The sequence below is a fragment of the Ambystoma mexicanum genome, chromosome 2q (assembly GCF_040938575.1).
Source record: "Ambystoma mexicanum isolate Mex_15411 chromosome 2q, UKY_AmexF1_1, whole genome shotgun sequence".
NCBI lineage: Eukaryota > Metazoa > Chordata > Amphibia > Caudata > Ambystomatidae > Ambystoma > Ambystoma mexicanum.
The window spans coordinates 215,021,627-215,044,657 of NC_090924.1; the positions used below are offsets into that span (position 1 = coordinate 215,021,627).

At 45.3% G+C, this 23,031-nt stretch overlaps 1 protein-coding gene across 3 annotated transcripts in view; it reads left to right on the forward strand.

Moving 5' to 3' along the window:
* The window catches only part of TMC5 (transmembrane channel like 5), a 662,848-nt gene that overhangs the window by 408,400 nt on the left and 231,417 nt on the right, over positions 1 to 23,031 (forward strand). For all 3 annotated transcript variants that reach the window (XM_069647144.1, XM_069647145.1, XM_069647146.1), the window contains exon 13: positions 17,348 to 17,505. In XM_069647144.1, the coding sequence (XP_069503245.1) occupies positions 17,348 to 17,505 (158 nt within the window). The remainder of the gene's footprint in view (positions 1 to 17,347; positions 17,506 to 23,031) is intronic.

The following is a 23,031-nucleotide window of genomic DNA, read 5'->3' on the forward strand; positions in this document are numbered from 1 at the left end:
CTCCACTCATGCTCCGCTGTGGGGGGAATGCTTTGTAAAGTTGAATTCACCTCTACTAGCGAAACTGGAAGAAAGACCGCTCCTGCTGCAATGTTGCTCTCACTAAAATACTCCCGCCAGACTCTGCTCATGCTCTGCTGTGGGGGAGATGTTTTGTAAAGTTGAATCTGCTGGTACTAATGAAACTGGTAGAAAGACCACTCCCGCTGATATTTTGAATCTGTTTAATCTCATTCCGCAGCTTAGAACTGTTATAAACTGATGATATAGCTACAGTTGACCAACTAGAACATGTGTAGTTTAGCACCTTGCAAATAATCTGTGAGTCAGATATCAAACTTAGATTTGTGATGTCCTGCACGGATGAATCATGCAAAGTGGTTTATGACTTGCTATGGAATTGATAAACCAGGAAAACTCTCATACCACATCTTTTGCTAAAAACGTTGAAAATAAACATTTGAAAATTATAGTAGATGATGGAGCAGATGTTAGCAATGTTTGAATGTTTGTCATTAAAGGTAGCTTCATTCTTATGGCAGTGTTATTGTGCAATAGTGTTTGTGTTATATGTGAGTGCAGGGTGTGTGGAATGAGCCAGTGCCTTCTGCTAGTGTGTGGTGTGTGGGAGGAGAAAATGGGTTAGCTGTACAAACAACAATGTCTACATCTGGGTTCCATCTATCTACCTTACACAATTAGGCTAGATGCAAAATATGGCTACCTTACATAGTTATGCTGGATGCAAGGTATGGCTGACTAACACAAATGGGCTAAAAGAAAGGTATGGCTACCTTACACAATTAGACTAAATACAAAGCATGGCTACCTTACACAGTTAGGCTGGATGCAAGGTATGGCTGACTAACACAAATGAGCTAAAAGAAAGGTATGGTTACCTTACACAATTAGGCTAAATACAAAATATGACTACCTTACACAGTTAGGGTGAATGGAAGGTATGGCTGACTAACACAAATGAGCTAAAAGCAAGATGGGCTAAAAGCCCAGTAATCAAACTAAAACAATCCACGTCTAACACTAAAGGGCACCCATGGTTTGACACTCTTAACATGCTTGATGTATTTATTTTAAATGTGCGCAATAATGTTGATACTCCGAGTGAATACTCTAGAGTAACCAAAGTAATTGCCAGATTATATCTTCATAAGTGGCTTCGCATTTTAATATATAAAGGACATGTCAATTGTACCCAGAGAGGAAAGTGACCACTATCCTCTTATTCTTATTGTGAAATAGGAGGTGCAAATTACCAGTAATCCTATCATGGATAAAACAGGGATTATTGGCTCCTCAGCTGAGGATAACAGCATCACATGGAGCCCCCTAGTCTAGACAAAGAAAATTAAAGAGGTGAATTGGTAGGTACCAGATGGGTCCATGATCAGACTATGTGGGAGTCCATGGATGGACCAGTGCATTCCTGTAGCCAAAGAAACCTAAACTGGATTATAGACAACATAATTAAATATGATAATGTTGTAGCTAACATACTAGAAATCATTTGACTAAAGACGCACTATGAAAGAAAACTAGATAAATCATTAAAGGGAAGGGAGATAAAGTTGATGCTCGATTAAGTCGATCAGTATCGAGAGGTGCTGGCACATCACCTTGCCAACAGTTTCAGGTCAGAAACAACAGGAGAGTTAAGTTCGAACGTTGGTATGGCCAGATGAGGATACCAGGGAGATGTGGAGCAGGTTAAGTAGATCCTAAGCGCAAAAGGTAACTCTACAGCACCCAGCCTTGATAGCAACTGTAATCTGTTAATGAAGGAAAATATTGAATTATGCGGTAACATATTTCATAAATTGCTAAAACATATAATTAAATCAGGAAAATTGCCAACGAACCAGAGTAAGACCATATATGTCCCAACATGTACACATGAACCTAGCAATGCAACCCAGAGTGACAGGATAATGGCCATGTTGGATGCTCTGGCAAAACAATTTAGTTTTGTTCTCTTAAAAGAATTGACCCAGTGGATAAATGAGCACAACATTATTCCCTTAATTCAGATAAGTTTCAGAAGTGGGCTACTATACTTTGAATAACATCATTGCTCTCGTGTCCATCATTGAGCAAGCTAAATACTCTTATAATCAACCTATTCGTATAGCTTATGTCGACTTCAGTGGTGGCTTCAACATGTCAACCGCAAACTCTTATTGTCCCACCTTGAATCATGGGGAATTTTGCCAGTATTAGGAAATAAAAGGTACTGACACTACACAAGGATAACAGGGTAAAAATGAGAAATCAAGAGAGACATTTGTCTGAATTTCTACCTGCATAAGGCATCAAGCAGGGCTGTGTCTTGGCAACCGCACTATTTAACTTATATTTCTCTGACCTACTGATTAAAGTCATACAAGATCAAGATCAAGTATAACCTCCTAGGCGAGGTGCTGAGAAAATCATATGACTGAGCTATGCAGATGACCTGATAATCCTTCACATGAAATGTAACAAATAACTGTATTGACTAACTAAATATGCAGTCTTATTCCGTATGATTAATATATCCAAAACAAAGATTATGATATTTAATTTGCAGCATAAGAAGACAGGCCTAAAAAATATGTCTGGTGTTAAGGTTGAAGAAGTGGTGCCTTACGAATATTTAGGTGTGAAAATGAAACTGGAGCTTACATATTGTTAATGTTTGGAGAGTTCAGAGACAACTAATCGCCACAGTACAATCATTTGCAAGACTTCACTTGGGATATACCATGGAACATTTAAGACAGATATATAATAAAATATTCACCAAGCATAATGTATACATCTGAGATTTGGGCCACAGAATAGTTAGCGGTATTAAAAAAAAAAACTGAACGTTTCTGCCTGAAAAGATGACATGGTATGCCGAGAAGACTTTCTATAAAATATCTACAAGCAGAACTAGTCATACCCACTCTGAAATGTGAACTGATAAAGAGATGCCGCAACCTTTTTAGGAAGAATACTCATGCCGTATGCCTTCCAACAGGAATTATTTCCAAATATTTTACTTCGAAAGAATTCTGCCACAAACGTATTGAAATATATAGGGGGTCGGGGGGCTAAGGGGTTAAAAGGGGTGGGGAGGGGCTTGGGGAAGGGTGAATAGCATAGGGAAAGTCAGGGGTTCGGTGGGGACACCAACGCATTGCTTTATTTCAGTAGGAGGGGAACCTGTCCCATACCTTATGTTCTATATAAAGACATGGACCCATTGATGGCTGAAGGGCAATATTGGAGCAAATTGTATAAATTGAATGAGGGACTGGGATCAGACACTGCCATTAACACATATATCAATAAACTAACAAGGGTAGCTAATTATGAGCAACATCTAGTTGAGCTAGCAACAAAGGCACAGAGCTGCGAATACTTGCCCTATGCAACCAGTCTGGGCAAGATTCCTAGCTACATTAAGGCCTATCCCAGAATAAACATCAGATTTAACTACAAAACGCTCAAATTCAATATTATGTTAACAGGAGAGGTCACGGGCCATGGTATAACAACGAACGAGATAGGTGGAGATGTTGCATTTGTAAGTTAGAGCGCCAAGAAACTGCCCGGCACTTACTGATTGAATGCTCAGGACTGACATCAATATGAAGGAAATATTTATTGGTGTATGGGAAATATGAAGAGGTGGGGGGATTAATGCCCTGCTGTGGAGTAGATTTATGGAGGAAGCCGAAAATAGCGTAATCTGTCACATGATGGGTTTCTGATATGACATTGGGATGAAGTTGGTATTATAATTTGGATCGTTTTTTAATGAATGATGGTGATGTGTATAAACTAATGTCAAGTGTCAATGTAATGTGTGTATTAAGCGATAAGCACCCGTTCCACAGACTTTACCGGATATTAACGACCAGAGCCGAAGTTAATAGGCCCAAGCATAGTGAGGGCCTTTAACGAGTGTCCCAGGTCGTTACCCCAGTACAGCTTGTGAAAAGTTGCTTATTGCTATTAGTACTATGGGTTTCCAATCTGGAAACCCATCCTGCTGATAGAAATGTTTTTTGTATGAATGAACGGGATGGCTTGCGCCGTCCAGTACATTCATACAGAATACTTAACTAAGATGGCCACTGTGGAGCTGGAAGTCGGAGCTCCAAGCGGAGCCCCTCTTGCATTTCCATGGTGGCCCACGAGGCTGGAGTGGCGGTGGTGGAAGCGCCAAAAGAATAAGGTGAGTGAGGCAGCGGGGTCAGGAGGGGAGGGAATGGTGACTGAGGGAAGGGAAGGCTGAGGGGAAGATGGCGAGCGGGAAGCAGCCATCAGGTTGCTTGGACCGTGGGCTTGGATCGTGTGATTCAGCCCACGATCGGAGCTAACTGATTGGTTGGCTCCCCCACCCTAGGTGCTAAGTATAGTTAATGTATGCTAAGTATAGTTAATGTATACAAAGTCACTTTGTGACTGTAATATACTAATTTAAAAAATTAGCAGTCGGGATGTATAAGAAAGCGGAACATAAGTCAACAACACACACAACATTTAAAGAAAGACCAGAGAGAATCATTGCAGGATTTTGAACAACTGGGAAAGTAAAATAGGTCACAAATCTTGAACAAAAAATAGGTCTTATTTTCTGGTGTCATTGCTGGATGAATTAGAGTAGAGCATGGTCTAGTAGTTGGGGCAAATTTACCTTGTTTCAACACCAATTCAATGATAACTGTTTCAGGTTGTAACATGTACTGCTGTTTTCTTGTGAGGGGCTTGTAAGGGGCCACATAGATATGAACAGGCTTAGAATTTCAAATTCGACCAAATTCGTTTGCATGTTGTTACCATAAACATTCAGCAATCTATGATGCATTTCACCAAGATCTTGGCTCAATGCATTTTCCTTAGGTAGGGGTTCTATTAACCATTTTTGTAATGCTAACTGACACAATATCTGCATTTTCACACGAACTGTCTCGGACCACACAATCAGGAGGACAACAAATGGTACATTTTTATTTTCACAATAAGTCTCTCCCTGATAGATTAATGGCAGAAGGTGGGCTCAATAAAAACACAAGTTGATGTGATATTGAGCCATATGTCACAAAGAGGGGTGCAGTAACAAAATATACAACAGAGTGATTAGAAATGCCAACCACTTCCATGGTAGCAGTAGTGTGTGGCACATTTTGATGCATTTTGGATCACAGTGCTGAGCGATTTTGCTCCAGGATCTACCAAGCAAATTATGTTTTTCCCTTCATTCACACACTCAGCAAATGGACCTTGACCAGGGGGTGTTAGTGAATGCATGATGCTGGTACCTTTACCCAAGCAGTTCTAATCCACATTTCTCGTTGCCACTGCTTGCGGCAAAAATACCTGTGCATCTGCATTTGACAAAGGTGGCACTGTAGGCAAAGTTGACTGTGGTCTATGTGGGCAATCCAATTTCCAATGCCCTTCCTGTTTACAGTAATGACAGGCTGTACTACTTCCTATAAGCATTTTCTGAAACCAGTGCTTTTTGAAGCCCATCTTCACCATCACTTCCTCTGACCCAACCCCTTCCCCAAGCAGTTCCCTGAGGCATGCTAGCACCTGACCTCTGCCTCTTCCCTGAAAACTCTGCACTTAATTTGCCATCATTGCTCGTCCCTCCAAAGGCTTCCGTTGCCATCCAGCAAATATTACCTTTTAAACTGTTTTCTCAACTTGAGTAAACGCCCTTGAAGAACCGCTGCCGCTATGGCCTCTTGGGAGTTACTACTGGATTATTAATGCCTGAAAGATTGAGTACCATCTTCAACTGATTGATTTTGATTTCATTCATAAAACACAATACGCCAAAGCGCTGTAGAAGTAAATAAAGACAGTACCATTGAATAAACCAGAACAGCCAAGCAAGTGAGCGTTGACATGCAAACGAAAGAGTGGAGAGGAAGTGGGCGAGCGCAGAGGAATGGGCAGACCGTGCCAATGGTTGGGGGGCAGGGGGGAGAAAGAGCGGACGTGAGATTTATTGTAGGGAGGGTGGGTGGCGCAGGACAGCAAACAAGAAAAGAGATTGAGAGTGAAGCAAACGAGATGGGACATTAAAGGAAATGAGGGGGGGGGAGAGGTAAGGAGGAATGAGGCCGTTAAGGCATTTAAAGAGCAAACAGAGAAAGTTCAATAGCTGACGTGATTCGAAGGGGAGTCATTGAAGTGAGACAAGTGGAGGGCAGATGGAGTCGCGCGAGGATGAAGACATATGGATGAATTATAGATGGAGTAAACAGATGTACCTGTTATCAGAGTTTCCCTTTCCTGTGCCAATTCAGCCCCTAGACCTGGACCCTGGGAAGGCAAACCACCTTATTGCACCAGGTGCTGGCACACCTCTTCTGGCATTATCATTCCATAATTGATTCATGTCCACCAATAACGGATTATGACAGTGAGCAACTGTGCACAATTCTTCAACCCACCTTTCTGGTTCTTCCCTAAATATTTGGGAATTCCTAAGGTCCCCCGTGTCCTAAGAGTGTGAACCGTTAACGAGCTACCTGCTCCCTCTGCGTGTACTCCCGGCATCTGGCTTAAAGGTGATTACAAGGTTAGGGCAGTAGGCCCATACATTGATTCTGCCTCGGTTTGGATGGGAATAATAGTTACAGAAGAAGTTCTTGTGTTGTCATTAGGGGAATATGCTTGAGGGGGCTACTTCTGTAATGCCGGTGCAGCTTCTGCTGGGGCTGACCTTACTGGGGTATGGCTTGGTGTCATGCCGCATGGGTTGAATGATCTTGGGATGCAGGTTGCCTAGAAATGGTGACACGGGTAAAGAAATGAATGATAGCTTTTGTTTTCTGGTTTTCCCCTTTCGTTAACTGAGGCTAAAGGGTGATGATGGATAATGATGGTCTAATGGAGGCTTTTTCTGTTTACATTTTAATTTTGGAATCTCACTTTTCAGTTATTCCTTTTAATCTTTTAACCCCCTAACTAGGACTCCTCGAGTAATGTTTCAAGCTTCCCCTTCGCAATTACCGTATACCTCCTCTTGCTCCAGAGCTGCTATCCCTTTCTCTAATTTAAGCGCTTGTTTCAAGTTTAGAAGTTTATTTAAGTTGAAGGTACCTCCACAAGGTAATGTATTTTTGTCGTCCTGCATGTTGGAATTCTATTTTCCACTGGGGAACAGTATTGCTTAGACCAGAGCTGTCCCACTCCAGGCTTCGAGGGCCAGGAACGTCAGATTTTCAGGCTACCTAATATTCATGAGATACATTTCCATACAAGGATTGTAAATGTATGCACATTTTCTCCCATGAATATTAATGAGGTATATCCTGAAAACCCGTCAGGTTTGTGGCTCTCGAGGCGTGGAGTTGGACAACCCTAACTTATACTGTTATTTTCCCTTTCTCGCTTTGAAGAAAACTTTGCTTATATCTGCGGCCGGTGGGAAGAATGAAGGATAGTATCAGTCATTCATGCGGATAACACCACCAGCACGTGGCCTGAGATAGGAAACATACCATTCACCATGCAATCATTTGTCTAGCTTTGCCACACCTGGTGTGTCCTCACCAGTTCACTTTGCCCACGCTAACTCTGTCCAGCGGGCAATTGTAAACAGATTCATATTCAGATTTCATCTCCAGTTCATGTAGGATACATCCTGTACCATGTCAGTTGAGTTACATACATGTAGACCTTCATACAGTTATACATGCATTCAGTTTTATAACTCTCGACTTACTCCAACCCCCTAGACGGAGTCTATCCCCGCTGCATCATAAACAAAATGGCTTTGTGTAGCCCATGAAAAGACACCAACCTTGTGGGCAGCCCACCTCCGAAGCCCCACAGAGTTTTAATAGGTCTCTCATCTCTCCATATGTGAGCACCTGGATTTAGAGGGAGAGGTCCACAGAAGCTGTCTGTGGTCTCAGCCGTCATGGCACTCCAAGGCTCTAAGGCACCAAAGCTGTCACGGCAACGTTCAATTTAACCCTGGGTTTCTGGTAGCAAGCGTGACAGAGACAGCTCCATTCCTTGCAGGTCCAGAGAAATGGACAGAGTGCCTCTATACAACAGATAGACATAGTAACTTGGGAAAATACAGCAGTATAATTTAAAGGGGTTTAGGTAATACTGATTTCTGATCTAACCAAGGACACTGATTGCATACATTCTAGGAATCAATCTTATGGGTTCTCTTTGTATACAGTAGTTCTACACAATATTGGATTACCAGCCATGTGAGTTGGGCTCAAGTAGGCCCTTCTGCCTCTATGCATGGCAGGCCCGGAATGCCACTTTAAGGGAGGGCAATCGAGTTAGTATCCATTGAACCTTTTGCGCAAGTGGGGAGCAGCTTGAAGGTAGATAAGTTAACAATAGCAAGAGAAGGAGGGGACTGCAGAAGGAAGTAAGGGGACTGTGGGTGGTGAGCTAAAGGACACCTTTTGAAGGAGGGGCCTAATAGATGCTGAAAGGGTCGCTAATCTGCCCATTGCTCAAGTTGCACCTAGTGTTCCCTCCTCTTGCATGATTACCTGTCCAACCACCTGAAACCTCACTAACCATCCCTTAACCCCTGAGTAGGGAGAAACATATGTGTAACTCGTCATTGATGAAGCTATTGTAACAGAGGTGTCCCAGTCAAACCTTGTGTAAGGCATTAGAGTAAGAAGAGGTGAGAGGAGAAAAGGATTGAGACTGCAGGGGGCAAAAAGCGAGTTGGGAGTGTGCTATTTCCCCAGTCTGAGGGCAGCCCTACAAACCTCTGCCTTTACTTGAGACTTGCCCATCCTCACCACAAACCCTGTAGCAGACAGATATCGTCTACAGTGGTCGCCTCTCCCATCGTGCATGTCTCTAAAGCTCCACTAAATTCCAGTGGACACTCATGCAAGACATGAAAGGTGGCATTGGAAGCCTGCAAGGCAACAGCTTAGAGGTTGGGGTGTAGGAGGTCAGTGCCCCAGTCTGGGTGTTTCTCCAGCAGGTGTTTTCTCTCTTTCCAGGGACTGTGCGTTCACCTGCAGAGGTTTTCTTCCAGGCATCCTCTTGAAAGGCAATAACATAACCCCATATCCCAGCTAAAAGCGTTACTCTAATAGCAAGCTTGTTTTCAATAGGAATTTGTTCTGAGGAAGAAGGCATAACCGAATCAGTGGCCTGTGGTAAGATAACCACAGGATCAATTTGAGTCAGTGCCTGGTCAGCAATGGCTCCAAAGGGGCAGCACATTTGACTGAAATCGTCCTGGTACTTCCCGGGTGAGCCGCTTGCTCATCCTTGCTGCAAATCAAGAAAGACTCTGCTGAAGAGGTTTCTGGCAGTCTGGGTGCGTGCCAGAGGTTCAGTACTTTCAGATGGCGGTGGGAGCCTGATGCCCACATCTCGTTCCCCTCACCTTCCCGTCTTTCTTTTGGCCACCTGGGGTTCACTTTAAAAAAGGCATCCGTTGCTCACTGGTTGTGCGAGGTACTATGCTTCTGGGTGGCAGCCAGGTTCTAGTGCCAGTGTCTTCTTACCCTCATAGTTTCAGATACATGCTGTATATTTCCCTTAAACAATTTTTAAAGCATAGGCGCCTAACACACCTCCGATCTTTTAAAGGATTTTGCAGCTCAACATGAAAAGCGCATTCGAGAAAGGAGGTAGCACCTCAAGAGACTGGCTTCACTCCAGCCCCTGTTTGGTGGAACTTGATACACTAGGAAATACATCGAACTTCATCCTGTTCACTTTGGGAACATCAAATACGCAGCCTGGCTTTACAGTAGGCATACAGTCCTGAGGAAGAACCATTAATATGCACGAAACATGTGTAGACTGGTTGGTGTGCAAATGATTGCTATCAATTTCATAAAAATTGTGCTTTCTGCTATGAAAGTTCCACTTTGAAAACATAATATGCATTAACATTTAGTTTAAACAAGCGCCTACAAGGAATTCAACTCTCCCTGTGAAATTCCTCTTTTCTTAATACCTTACCACAGGAGCGTGAAAAATAACCTCAATTAATTAATTATTCTTTTATAACGGCCTTAATACCGGAGGCCAGTCTTTAAGCACAGACCGGGATTCCAACCTGCGTTGCTGCACATTCTATGACAAGACTGGAGGCGAGCATTATGCTTCATCTTCATTTATTTCTACTCTTCAGCAGTTCAACAAACATATATAATAAAACCATGAAAAGTGTTCTAAAAACTAGCAAACTTTTCTCTTATCCAAAACTACAAAAATCCATGAGCCTCTGTAGTCCATGCTCACTCCACCAGTCACAACCCACTTCCTGTGCCTGGACTCCTCCTCTTCTTTTACTGCTCTTCAAGCAGATAAGTACTATTTCTTTCCTCTCCGAATGCCTGTAGCAAATTGGCTGACTGAGAGGGGAAGTTTGGGTTAAAGATAGGAATATGTGCTGAGAGTGTGAGCATTTTCAAGGGATCATGAGAGAAGTTGCGTTTGCACTTGTTTCGAAGTTTTAAGGCAAATGACACAGCACGCGCGCGCGTACTAGGTTTGTCATTTTTTTCCCTTACAGACGCATTCGCCGCATGGATCACGGCGGGATCCCAGGCAAGGTTTCCCTTGATTTGTAGCGTCGGCCGCGAGGCGGACGGCCCCGTGCCGTATACCCGGCACTGCAGGGGTTCGGTCAGCCTTGCAAGCGACGGGATTATGCTCACGCGAAGAAGTTTGTAGCCCCCACCCGCGGGTGGACGGAGCTAGCGCGCGAAGCGCAGAGCGTCTCGCTCCAACAGCATAGCCCCCACCCGCGGGTGGGCGGAGCTACCGCGCGAAGCGCAGAGCATCTCGCTCCAACAGCATAGCCCCCACCTGCGGGTGGGCGGAGCTAGCGCGCGTAGCGGCTCCCTCCAACAGCATAGCCCCCACCCGCGGGTGGGCGGAGCCTACACGCGCGAAGTCGCGTAGTATCATTTCAAAGCGGCGATTTCTAATCACCATCACCAGCGCACGTAGAGGCAGCGCTTTACCTCCAAGTTTGGGGAGGATTATAGCGATCGAACGATCGCGCGCACCGGGATCAGCTGAAGCACTAACTCCGGCGCTTCAGCAGCCCTTCAGTTTCAAGATCGGTGAAAGACTCGGGCCTGTGAGCCCTACACTGCCGAGAAGCAGTAGATTATCGCACTGAGTGCGGGGACCTCCGCAGATGCCGGAAGGCTAGACAAGGACAAAGGTGCAGCCACTGAAAGTAAAAAAAAAAAAAGAAAAGGAAGACATTTAACATCATAAGAGAGCAGTGGGCGTGCTAAGAGACCTGTTCCAGGTATTTTAGGCACACAGCACAGCGGAAAATGTCAGACTTTGAGTGGAGTGAGGAGGAGCAATCGCAGGACCTCGCTGCCAGCTTTAAGAAGGTGCTGGGTAGCTCTCTTATTGATGCAGTGGCGGCAGGGGTGAAACCCCTACAAGAGAGGCTGGAGACGTTGGAAGCTATACTCTCACAGCCAAAGACCAGCACCAAGGTGGATGAGCGCACGCCCACAGAGCCCTTAAAAGAGGGGCATGAGGGGAGTAAGCTAGCCCTCAAGAGGAAAGCCACTGACGACCCCCGGGGCTCATTGGAAGAGGCGATAGAAAAGGCCTTGGAGGTGCCTGACGCTTTCGCAAAGCTTAAAGAAGCGTACCTACAAAGGCAGGCGGTACCGAACCTCACGACCCCCGCTCCAGGGGAGTACAATATTGGAGAAGACCCTGGCTCGGAGGAAGAGCTGGTGGAAGAGCAAGACTCTTTAGGGGAAGAAGAAGCCGAGGAGGAAGACTGGGTTAGACCCAGTGGGGGCAAGAGAGCGAGGAAGGAAAAACACCTCGTAGAAAATCAGGATGAGATGTTCGACCCAGACAGCATACGTAATCCGAGGTCCACCGAGTGGCAACCATCCCCCCGTGTAACTCAGTATATGGCAGCAAGGTTACGCAAGCCACTAGACAAGGAGGTGAGACAGCGCCTACGAGCAGAGTGCCCGCGCCCAGATCTGCCAGGAAAGGTGGCGGAAGCACCTGAGCTCGACCCAAAAATGCTGACCTTTGTGGCCAAGACGAGCAAAGACCCCCGGAAGGGGATTGATAGATCCTGGAAATCCTGCCAGGAGAAGGTATTAGATTTAGCAGGTCCTCTCGCGAAGATTATGGACCTCGCAGAGAGGGCGAAGGACACGGGAGAAGAGGTTGACCCGGAAGCCCTCGCGGGGTGGGCTCAGAGAGCTGTCTGCCTGCTTGGAAACGCGAATTGTGCCATCGCGTCAGAGAGAAGGAAGGGCCTATTACTCAAGATAGATTCGAAGTTGAGCGATTTGTCGTCATATGAAGCAGGGGAAGGTGCACAAGGCCTCCTTTTCGGGGAAACCTTTGGGAAGGAGATGGGCCGGCTCGTAGGTACATTCGCGTCGCTAGAGAAGGCTCAAGCATCGATTCGCAAAATATTCCCCAGCAGAGTTTTTGGAGGGACCGGCCGCTACAGAGGTCGCGCAGCCGGTCGCAACCAAGGAGGGAGAAGACCTCAGAACCCCAGGGCACAATACTGGGAGAACAAGAGCCAAGACACTTTTTTCCCGTCCAGGGGGAGATTCCCAAGAGGCCGTAGGTCCAGAGGATCGGGACGAGGACAAGGATTTACGCCAGGTGAGAGCGATTCTGTATCCTCCAGTAGTGGGGAGGACGCGCAGATATTTAGAGAATTGGCGCAAGCTTTCAAGCGATTCCTGGATACTGCAGACCATCAGCGGTCTGCAGCTAGATTTCATAGAGGCCCCAGTTCAGCGATACAAGCCGCAGGGTCAGAAATTAGCGCAAGCAGAACAAGCATGTCTAGACAGCGAGTTAGCACAGCTAGTCACCAAGCAGGCGATAGAGAGATGCGAGACATCCCCGAAGTTTGTGAGCAATATGTTCCTAGTGCACAGGAAGGAGAAGGTACGCCCGGTGATAAATCTCAAAGAGCTGAACAGCTGGATCGTATATCGGCACTTCAAGATGGAGGGCGTCCATCAACTCAGAGACTCCCTAAGAGAAGGAGATTGGTTGACGCGTCTAGATCTAAAAGACGCTTACCTCACAGTACCTGTTCTCGAGGAGTACAGACCATTTCTAGCTTTTCGCTGGCGAAGCCGTTTCTGGCAATTCAAGTCGATGCCATTCGGACTGGCTTCGGCACCCTGGGCGTTTACAAAGCTGATGAAGCCGGTAGTGGCAGCAATCAGGGAGAAGGGCGTCAGGCTTATTATTTACCTGGACGACCTCTTGCTCCTGGCAGAAGATCGGGAGGTATTAGTATACCAAACGAGATGGGTGCAGGACCTTCTAACCTCACTTGGATTTCTAGTGAACACAGAGAAATCAGATACCACACCAGCGCAAAGGTTAGACTTCCTGGGTTTTGTCCTAGACACCAAGAAGGCGACCTTGGAACTTCCAGCTCGGAAGATGAGAGACATCAAGAGAGAGATCAGAGTATGCTTAGAGAAGCAGCAAGTATCTCTCAGGACATTAGCGAGAATAGTGGGGCTTCTAGCGGCTTCTATCCAAGCCATTTTCCCGGGGCCACTTCACTACCGAGCACTGCAGAGATTGAAAATAAAGCATCTGCAGCTAGGTCTGAAGTACCATCAACAAGTGCCTTTGGATCAGGACTCGATTACAGAGCTAGAATGGTGGTTAAAGAATATGGACGCTTGGAATGGGCGAGCCATATTCGGAGACAAGCCAGATTTGATAATAGAATCGGATGCCAGTCGGAAAGGCTGGGGAGCCAGATGTGGGTCTTTACAGACCGGAGGCAAGTGGAGTGAAGAGGAGCTTCGGCTACACATAAACTGCCTAGAGCTCCTAGCAGGATCATTCGCGATCAAAGCCTTTACGAAAGAGAGAGTGAAATCTTGTGTCCTACTGAAGATGGACAACATATCAGCAGTGCGCTACATCAACCATCTGGGTGGTACGAGATCCAAGATGCTCGCGAAGTTAGCGAAGGACCTGTGCCACTTCTGTCTACGATCAGGGACGTCTGTGACAGCAGAGTACCTACCAGGGACACTGAACGTAGTAGCAGATTGGAACTCTCGGTACCTTACGGACTCCAGCGATTGGAGGCTGGATCCAGCAGTGTTTCAGAGACTGAACACGAGATGGGGGCCATTGCAAGTAGACCTGTTCGCTTCCCGGCTCAATGCGCAGAGGAGCGGCTATTTCAGCTGGAGGCTGGATCGGGAGCGCTGGGAACAGATGCGTTTCTGCAAGAGTGGATAGGAGGTCCGCATTACGCTTTTCCCCCCTTCGTGATGTTGAGCAGAGTATTAGCGAAATGTCGGAGGGAGAAAGCAGAGTTGGTATTAGTAGCGCCATTATGGAAGGCTCAGGTGTGGTTCCCCACCCTAATGGAACTGGTGTCGGATATTCCCAGAGTCCTCCCCGACGAGGAGCGACTGCTCACGGACCCAGCTGGGTCGTGTCATCCTCTGAGAGTGAGAGGGACACTCCCGCTAGTCGCGTGCAGGATATCCGGAAACGGTGAGCCTTGCCAGGAATTTCGGCGCAGGCTGCTCAGCTTATCGCTGAATCCTGGGCTCCATCCACTAGGAGGAGCTATGACGCAGCTTGGGCAAAATGGACAAACTGGTGCAAGGACAGAAGTGTTCATCCCGTTTCAGCACCTGTAGTGGAGATTCTGAACTTTCTAGCGAACCTATTACAGAGCGGTAGAGCTTTCCGTACTATAGGAGTGTACAGATCGGCGATTTCGGCGGGTCACATGCCAATAGAGGGCGTCCCGGCAGGAGAACATCCTGCGGTGGTGAGGCTCATCAGAGGGGCAAGATTTAAAGCGCCTCCGGAGCCCAGGTATAGCACAACATGGGACGTGGCTGCAGTACTGCACCTATTAGCGAATTGGCCGGCCAATAAGTACCTCTCGCTTAAGCAATTATCCGGAAAGCTAGCTATGTTGCTATGCTTAATCTCCTGCAAGAGAGTATCGGACGTGAGAGCACTAGAGGTTAACAGACGATCCTTCGGACCGGAGTGAGTGACATTCTTCATAGTCAGAAGGACCAAGACAGGGACATCTACGGTACATTATCCGTATTTCCCGAGTAATTCGAAATGGTGCGTAGCATGATGCATTAAGGAATACGAGAATAGAACTGCAGAGTATAGAGCAGCAAGTACTGCTCAGTTATTAATAGCGCGCAGGAAGCCCTATCACGCAGTTGCATCAGCTACCATCGCAAGATGGGTCAAGGAGGTTATGCAGGCAGCAGGTCTGAATGTGAGCACGTATGGAGCTCATTCGGTGAGGGGGGCAATGGCCTCGTCCGCCGTGAGAGCAGGAGTGCCTTTGAGTGAGATAATGCTGGCAGCCGACTGGTCAAGCGATAGGACTTTTAAAGAGTTTTACTTTAAGCCAGCGGAGAGTTTAGCAAGTACGGTGTTGGGTAAGCTTTGAACAAGCATAATGCTCGCCTCCAGTCTTGTCATAGAATGAAGATTACCCCTGCTATCTGCGCAGGGAGTATTAATTCTATTAAAGACTAGGAGGTGAGCATTAAATTCCCACCCGAGTCTGGTACTGTGTATACGATGTCAATGCTTTATTATGTATCAGTACGAGACGTTCGCACCACCCTAAAGTATTCTATTGTTGTTCTTTTCTTAGGAGAGGATCAGAAGAATAACGGAAGGTGATGACAGAGCAGAGAGTTTCAGGAGGCCGGAAGGATAATTTTTTCGGCAATTCAGTTGAAAGTTCAAGAGAGTCTTCGCACCGTTGACGAGGATCAGTTAGAGACTATCAGAGCGAGTAAAAGCAGAGGAGGAGTCCAGGCACAGGAAGTGGGTTGTGACTGGTGGAGTGAGCATGGACTACAGAGGCTCATGGATTTTTGTAGTTTTGGATAAGAGAAAAGTTTGCTAGTTTTTAGAACACTTTTCATGGTTTTATTATATATGTTTGTTGAACTGCTGAAGAGTAGAAATAAATGAAGATGAAGCATAATGCTCGCCTCCTAGTCTTTAATAGAATTAATACTCCCTGCGCAGATAGCAGGGGTAATCTTCATTGTCTTGCTTCCAAGACGAACACGTTGCCCCTGAGCTATCAAATCATAAAACTCACTATCTATGTTTCAGAGCTCTGAGACACCCAAACAATGTAAACAAACCTTTTTCCATAAAAGCCACGCTAGTGCTAATCCGGTATCACTGCCCTATATCTCAAGGAGAAGGGACTGCACAGTAAACCTTGACAACCTCCTCAATGCCCCTGGTTTCCAATTGTGAGTTTTTTATTATTATTTTTTTAAAAATCAAATCTTGAGTTAAGAAAATTGTAAATTCCTCTATTGTGACAAATGTATTTTTAATTTCTTTTGTTGTTTAATGGAAATGTGTTCTTTTTTAATGTAATTTGAAAGGTTGAACTTTTCAGCCGTATCAAGGCTGCATGCCTGCATCCCCAAGCTGTGTGGATGAACCTAATCGCATAAGGGGACAAGCGCCTTGTGCTTGACTTCTCTGGCTACATTGATAGTTCCGGATGGCTGCCCTTACCACAGACGGACCCAGTTTACATGAGAAGTCATATGCCCTTTTCTGCCCTCGCTGAAGACAAGGACCACCAGTAGCTATGACACTGGACTCTTGATTTCGATATACATAGGACACTCCCACGTGCACCACGTTTCTCGTCCTGATGGAGGCCGTTCAACCTACATCTACCCAAAGATAGCTTTTAGGCTGAAACACCTTTGTGTTGACTCAGATGACTTATGTTGTAAACACTCCACTATTGTATAGCTTCTACACACTTGTTTGTTTTCGTTCCCCAATTACATTCCCAATACTCTGATTCTTTACCCCCAATAGGGAACACAGGGTTTGTAATTGTTGAAAATGTATACCCAAAATGTATATTTGGGCCATGCTACTGATGTATCATGCCATGCATGTAATCATGTTTCATGTTGAGTATCCTATGTCCTCACAGATGTATATATAACACTTGCTACTTTTAAATTAAATAAGAAATGGAGTAGCATACATTCTGAATTTGCTTTATGAATTGTTTTTCAGGATTGAATTTATTTTATTGGTCGACTGGTCAGGCTCCCTACATGACCTTACTCAATTGTTTTCTATAAATGTTTACTTACCTGGGTAGAGTAAGGCATTACGCAGGCGCCCTTTGTTAAATACTGTTGTTTCCACTGACTTGAGTTTACATCTTCTGTCTGACCGATAACATTCAAATTAATGAAATATGAACGAAATCACTCATTGTTAAATATCATACACCAGTAGTACTGAAGGCACATCTCTTATTTTTCACACACTGCAGGCGGCAAGTAAAAGTGACCTTGATCGCCAAGCCGCAACACTGGTCCTCCCAATTGTGGTAGCCATCATAAACCTCATCATGCCATTCGTCTATTCATTATTTGGCTTTGCAGAGACATTTGAGAACCCTCGGCATGAGATGTATGTTCTTATTCTCAGGTACAGTATCCAATTATTTTCTGCTTTTCTTGGGAAGGTGTGTCTGGGGTGATGTATTGACATGGTTCTTGGGTCCTTCTGCTTCATTACCTCAATTAATATATGGTTAAAAACATTTCCAGTACCAGAGAGGCAGGCACCCTCATAGTCTCCTCTGCATATTATAAGTATGGCTGACATGTTTCAGACAGAAATAATAAGACGCAATTATGTTATTAGCATAGTGACACAAAAGAGGAATTATCTGTAGTCATAACTGTGGGAAGTGTTTACTTATTTTGCATAAGAACTCCACCTGGCTTATTTGCAAAACACAGGCTTTATATCTAGCTATGAGCTTTACAATTCTACCATTTTTTAGAAACTGCGTTTAGTATTTGGTTTCTTACAAAGAGAAGATACAAATAGTTTTCTATTACTAAATACACCTGATAGTTCCTCACTTCCCCCACCCTGCATTCGCTGTGATCAGTTGCTTTTCTGTAAGTGTCAACAGAGGGATCTTTTGCTGACGATCTTGGGGTCTGTCTCGGGAGGATAGCTCATCGCCAACATGCTCTCCTTGGAAACAAGATGACACAGAACAACACAGGTTCGATCCCTGGGTCCGCACTCAGAAACCTCTGGGTATTAAGCGCGTTATAAAAAAACCTATCATATCATATCTGTAACTTTTGAAATAGTGACCGGGCCCTGGAGAAGAGAGGAGAGCTGACCCTGACTGGGTTGTGACAGTATAACCATGTAAGGCGGTGCTGATGCCATGTACTGCCAGATTGTCATGCTTTTCTCTCCCTACCCAGCCTGCACCTGGGCTGTGTTGTACCGATTTTTTTAGACTGTTTTCTGGGGCCTCTAGTGCTGCTAACCTGGAAGCGATTAGCCTTTAAACCCTCCACGAGTATGGGTAATTGACAGAGGTTTTGTCGGGAGGAGGAGAAGGAGGAGGAGGAGACAAGACCATCAAATGGAGGAGGACAGTAGAAAGAGTGAGAGGAGTAACAGAAGAGGGGTTGAAAAGAACAATAGACAGAAGAGGAGGAGGCAAAGGAGTAAGTGGAGGCAATGCCAGATAGTGAGAAAGGCGGAAGTGCAGACTCATACAAGTTAGGATGATAAGGCCAGTGAGAGAGGGGGGTGGAGCAGGAACAGAATAGGGCATTGCAGAGTGTCGAGGAGGAAAGGAGGAGAGGGAGATAGAAAGTGAACGAGGTAAAATTAATAGAGGGGAGGAAAGCGACAGTGATATGGAGGAGTTGGCCAAAGTTGTTAATAAGCCGAGAGAGGGATAGCCAAGACCTTAGACCCTGGGGAAACGCCTAGCTTGAGAGAGGAGTAGTACCCAGGAAGGGTTCCAATAGCCTGTCAACAGTTTGGCATGTCCACCCTGGCCCCATGAAGATACAGCAAAGGATCTTAAAGAGTTTGACACCTGCCCTCCCTCTAAATGACCCAGGGCACCATTAGTGGTAGTGCCAGTATATTCTGAAGGTGAAGTGTGAATTCCTGGCATAAGCTATACCGCAATTACTGCTGTCAAGAAAGAAGTCTGGGGCACTTAAAACCTCAAAGTTTGTGAGAGACCTTTCTTTCCTACCAGGAAGGCGGAGTCTAAGGGAGAGCAGAAAGGACTGAGGATGGCAGTCCTACAGAGAAACTTGATTTGTCGTGTTCTGTTAAATTCTCATTTTGTGAATTCAGCTAAACTAATCTCTCAGCTTTGTGTTCTTATAACCTTCCAGCTTGCCTTCAAGCCATCTCTCAGTCCCTTGGCCATGACAGGGCCCATATGTGTGTGGGATAACCGTGAAAAATCCATCCATTGATCCCATGTATGGGAAGGCCAGGCTTCGACTACTTAGAGTTCATTCCTGGCACTTTGAAAAGACTGAGGCTTAGCTAAAAACCCTGAAAACATAGTAAACTTTACTGCTGCTCTAATTGTGTATGATATGCCATTGTCCCACCATAAAGGTCATCTCACGCAAATTTAATTCACTACCTGCCTGGGATGTAAGGGGTGGGCATCCATAGGGGCCTATTGCTTGCTGGTCCTCCAATCCCTGTATAACAGGAGAATGCTTTCCTAAGAGCGTCATACCAACCTCACCCCTTGCAGTATTGTAAGGGGAAGAGGGGACGCACAGTATCAGAGAATCAGGGATACAGAGAATCTACTGTTGTCCAGTGTTTCCCTTTCATATCTTGAGGGTTGATTGAGAACATCTACCCTTTCCCACCTCCCAACTATCCAGGGTGTTATTCACCACTGATTAGGGAAACACAGATGCTAGCAGGGTGTGCAGTTTTAATCATCACCATCATGAGATTAAAGTACATTTTTTCACCTGCACTCTTATTTTTAAGATACCTTTATTGTCAAAATCTTTAAATATTGTGTTGTGGTTGCAAAGGTCTAAAATAAATTGAGACCCAAGCTCTGATAGTAAGTCCCCTGATCCACTTTTCTTTGTAACAGACGTGAGGCTGCTAGCTAACCCTCCCCACTGAATTCAACACCATCATCGGCATTGTAGATTGCAGCCTGCCCCTTTGCCCCTCCCTCTACCAGCCCCCTGAGCCCTGGTTGGTGGAGCCAAGGGTCAGCTGACCCAGGCTTTCACTCCCCATATATACGTGGGCCACAGGGCAGCCTTGCCCTGGCAGTCAATGAAGGGTTCAGGCAAAGGTCAGTTGGCTTGGGCACCTTCCATTCCTGTGTACCTATTCGCCTTGGCACCCCAGCCCTGCAAGATACAGCTATTGCCGTCTACAGTGACACACAGGTAAGAGACGTTGTCGTTATTGTAATGTTACATTTTGAATCCTGCAAGTATTGTGTTCCACCCCACTGCTGCACAATTCTCCCCCTGTGCTCAAGGCTGGGTTTGAATTTTCATTCTTGCTGTGCTTAGTGCCACCACATTGCATTTTCCTTCCTCAGTAATTCCTACCTTAGGTCTGCTTTGTATTTTGAATCCTGCTAATATAGCCTCCCACCATGCTGTCCTCTTCTACTGTGCTCAGGGCTGGGTTTGAATTTTGAATCTTGCTGTGTTTGGTGCCACCACATTGCATTTTCTAAATCTAGATAGTGCTGTGTTTCCGCTATGTTACATTCTCTTCCAACTGTGCCACTTGGGTTGTATTCGCATATTTCAAGCGTGCTAGTGTTGTGCTCCACCACACCGCGTTTTCTTACTCATACATTAAGGCCACACCTGGATTCTGCCTGATTGAGGCTCCAAAGTAACCCATCGTTCAACCTAATTGAACTCCTCCACAAAGGGATAGAGGCTGCAAATAACAGCCTCATCCAAGAGAGAACCGAAAATCCGGCAGGCATCACCCCAACGAAGACACGAGAAATGATACGCAACAAAGAAGAAGGAAAAAAGCACACTCTACACTGCAGTCTACTCAGCGTAAGATCCATGGCTAAGCACAAAACCGAAATGTACGACCTCCTAAGCGTAGGCTAAATCGACGCACCCTTCCTCACAGAAGCATGGCTGTCGGACAATTTCAAAGCAATCTCCCATGAAGCCATGCCCGACAACCTCAAACTAATACATTCTAACAGAGAAAACCGAAGAGGAGGAGGAATCGCACTAGCTCACAAAAAACACATCTACTCCACACCACTCCCCTCAACCAACATAGAAGATTGCAAATCACTCCAAATCATTGCATTATGAAACACTTTTGTACGAGCGCAATAGAAATAAAATATCAATCAATCAATCAATCAACTCCAAGCTCAACGACCAATCCAGCCTACTGTTCCTCCGGTTTTAGAGACCACCATTCTACAACCCCAACATTGCCACAAACCTCACTGATTCCATTGCCAACCTCTCCACTAATCATGACAGCATAATTGTTCCTGGGGACTTCAACACCTGGTTCTAAAGAAAAATGTATTCCACAACAAACTTCCTCAGCACCCTACTGGTAACCCTCCACTTCAAAAAATAGTAAACGTTGCTACCCACAGAGCTGGACACACCTTAGATGCAATATTCTGCAGAGATGGACTCTCAACCGCTGGTACGAATAATATGGAGCGATCACCGCATGATGCCCACAAACGTAAAGCTCCCTGCGACAAACGAAAGAAACTGGAAGAGTCTTGACCTGGAAACGCTCAACAGAGCTACTGGAATCAGCTAAACCAAACACCTCTCAGCTAAATAGAATTGCTCCGGACTCAGTGGGAGAGAAACTTGGATCAAAGACACCCTAAACCAATTAGCACTTGCAAAACCCTTCAAACCCACCCCAAAGACAATTGCAGCAAAACTGTTCACAGAACTGAGGCAACTAAAAAAAACACAAAATGGAAAATCAATGGAGACATCACTACAACCAATCAGACAAAGCAAATACAGACCAATCCGAATTTACAAATCAGCAGCCCTGAAAGCAAAAAAAACATATTACACTGAAGAATCCAATCGGCAACAAACCCACAAAATGAATTATTCAAAATCATCAAACTTGTACTACAAATGAGTTGTACCATAGTAATCCCTATGTAACACCATCACAGCCAAACAAAAATAGAAGGAATACAAAAGACCATCAATGCAAACCACTCTAATAAAAATGCACCCCAAGAACCGCCAGAAACCAGCGCGCCACCAGCCGCCAAAACATTCAATTGTGTAAAACCTATAGGCAAAGAATCCTTCAACAAACTTATTAAAGACACCAACCTCTACTGATCCCCCAGTGACCCATTATCACAGGCACCTTTAAAAAAACTCCTCAACCTCACAACGCCAGCCTCATACTTCCGACTACTAATGAACCTATCCTTAAACACAGGAATAGTACCTACAACTTGAAAATCAGCATGCATCAACCACCTCCTAACAAACGAAACAGGAAATGCAGAAGACCCTACCAACTACCAACCTATATTGAATCTACCTTACTCAGGGAAAATCCTTGAGAACCACATCTACAAAGTACTACTCACCCATGTAGAAAGTCCCAAGTCGGCTTCAGACAAATGAGAGGAACTGAATCAGCACCTCTCTCCATATGGGACGACCTAAAAATAAACACAGACAACAGCACCCAATAGACCCTCATACTACTAGACATATCAACTGCCTTCAGCACAGACTAACCACTAATACAGAGACTTTAGGAAAATAGCAGAAACAATTCTACACTATAATGGCTGAAATCTTTCCTCACCAATTGATGAGAAAGAACACACTTACCACCATTTACATCTAACACCAAAGACATCACCTGCGGTGTAACTCAAGGATCAAGCCTTACCACTATGCAGACGATAGCCAACTCATCTTCAAGATAACCTCCACCCAAGACCCAAACAACACCCTCAACAAATGCCTCACCAACACCTACACCTGGATGACAAACAAAAATCTCCAGCTAAACCCAACCAAAACAGAAATAATTATCCCCCTTTAGAAGACAATGCAACACAGACATACCTGAGCTGGCAACCGTGCATGGGAACACACCCAGACACATTCCTGGGAATCC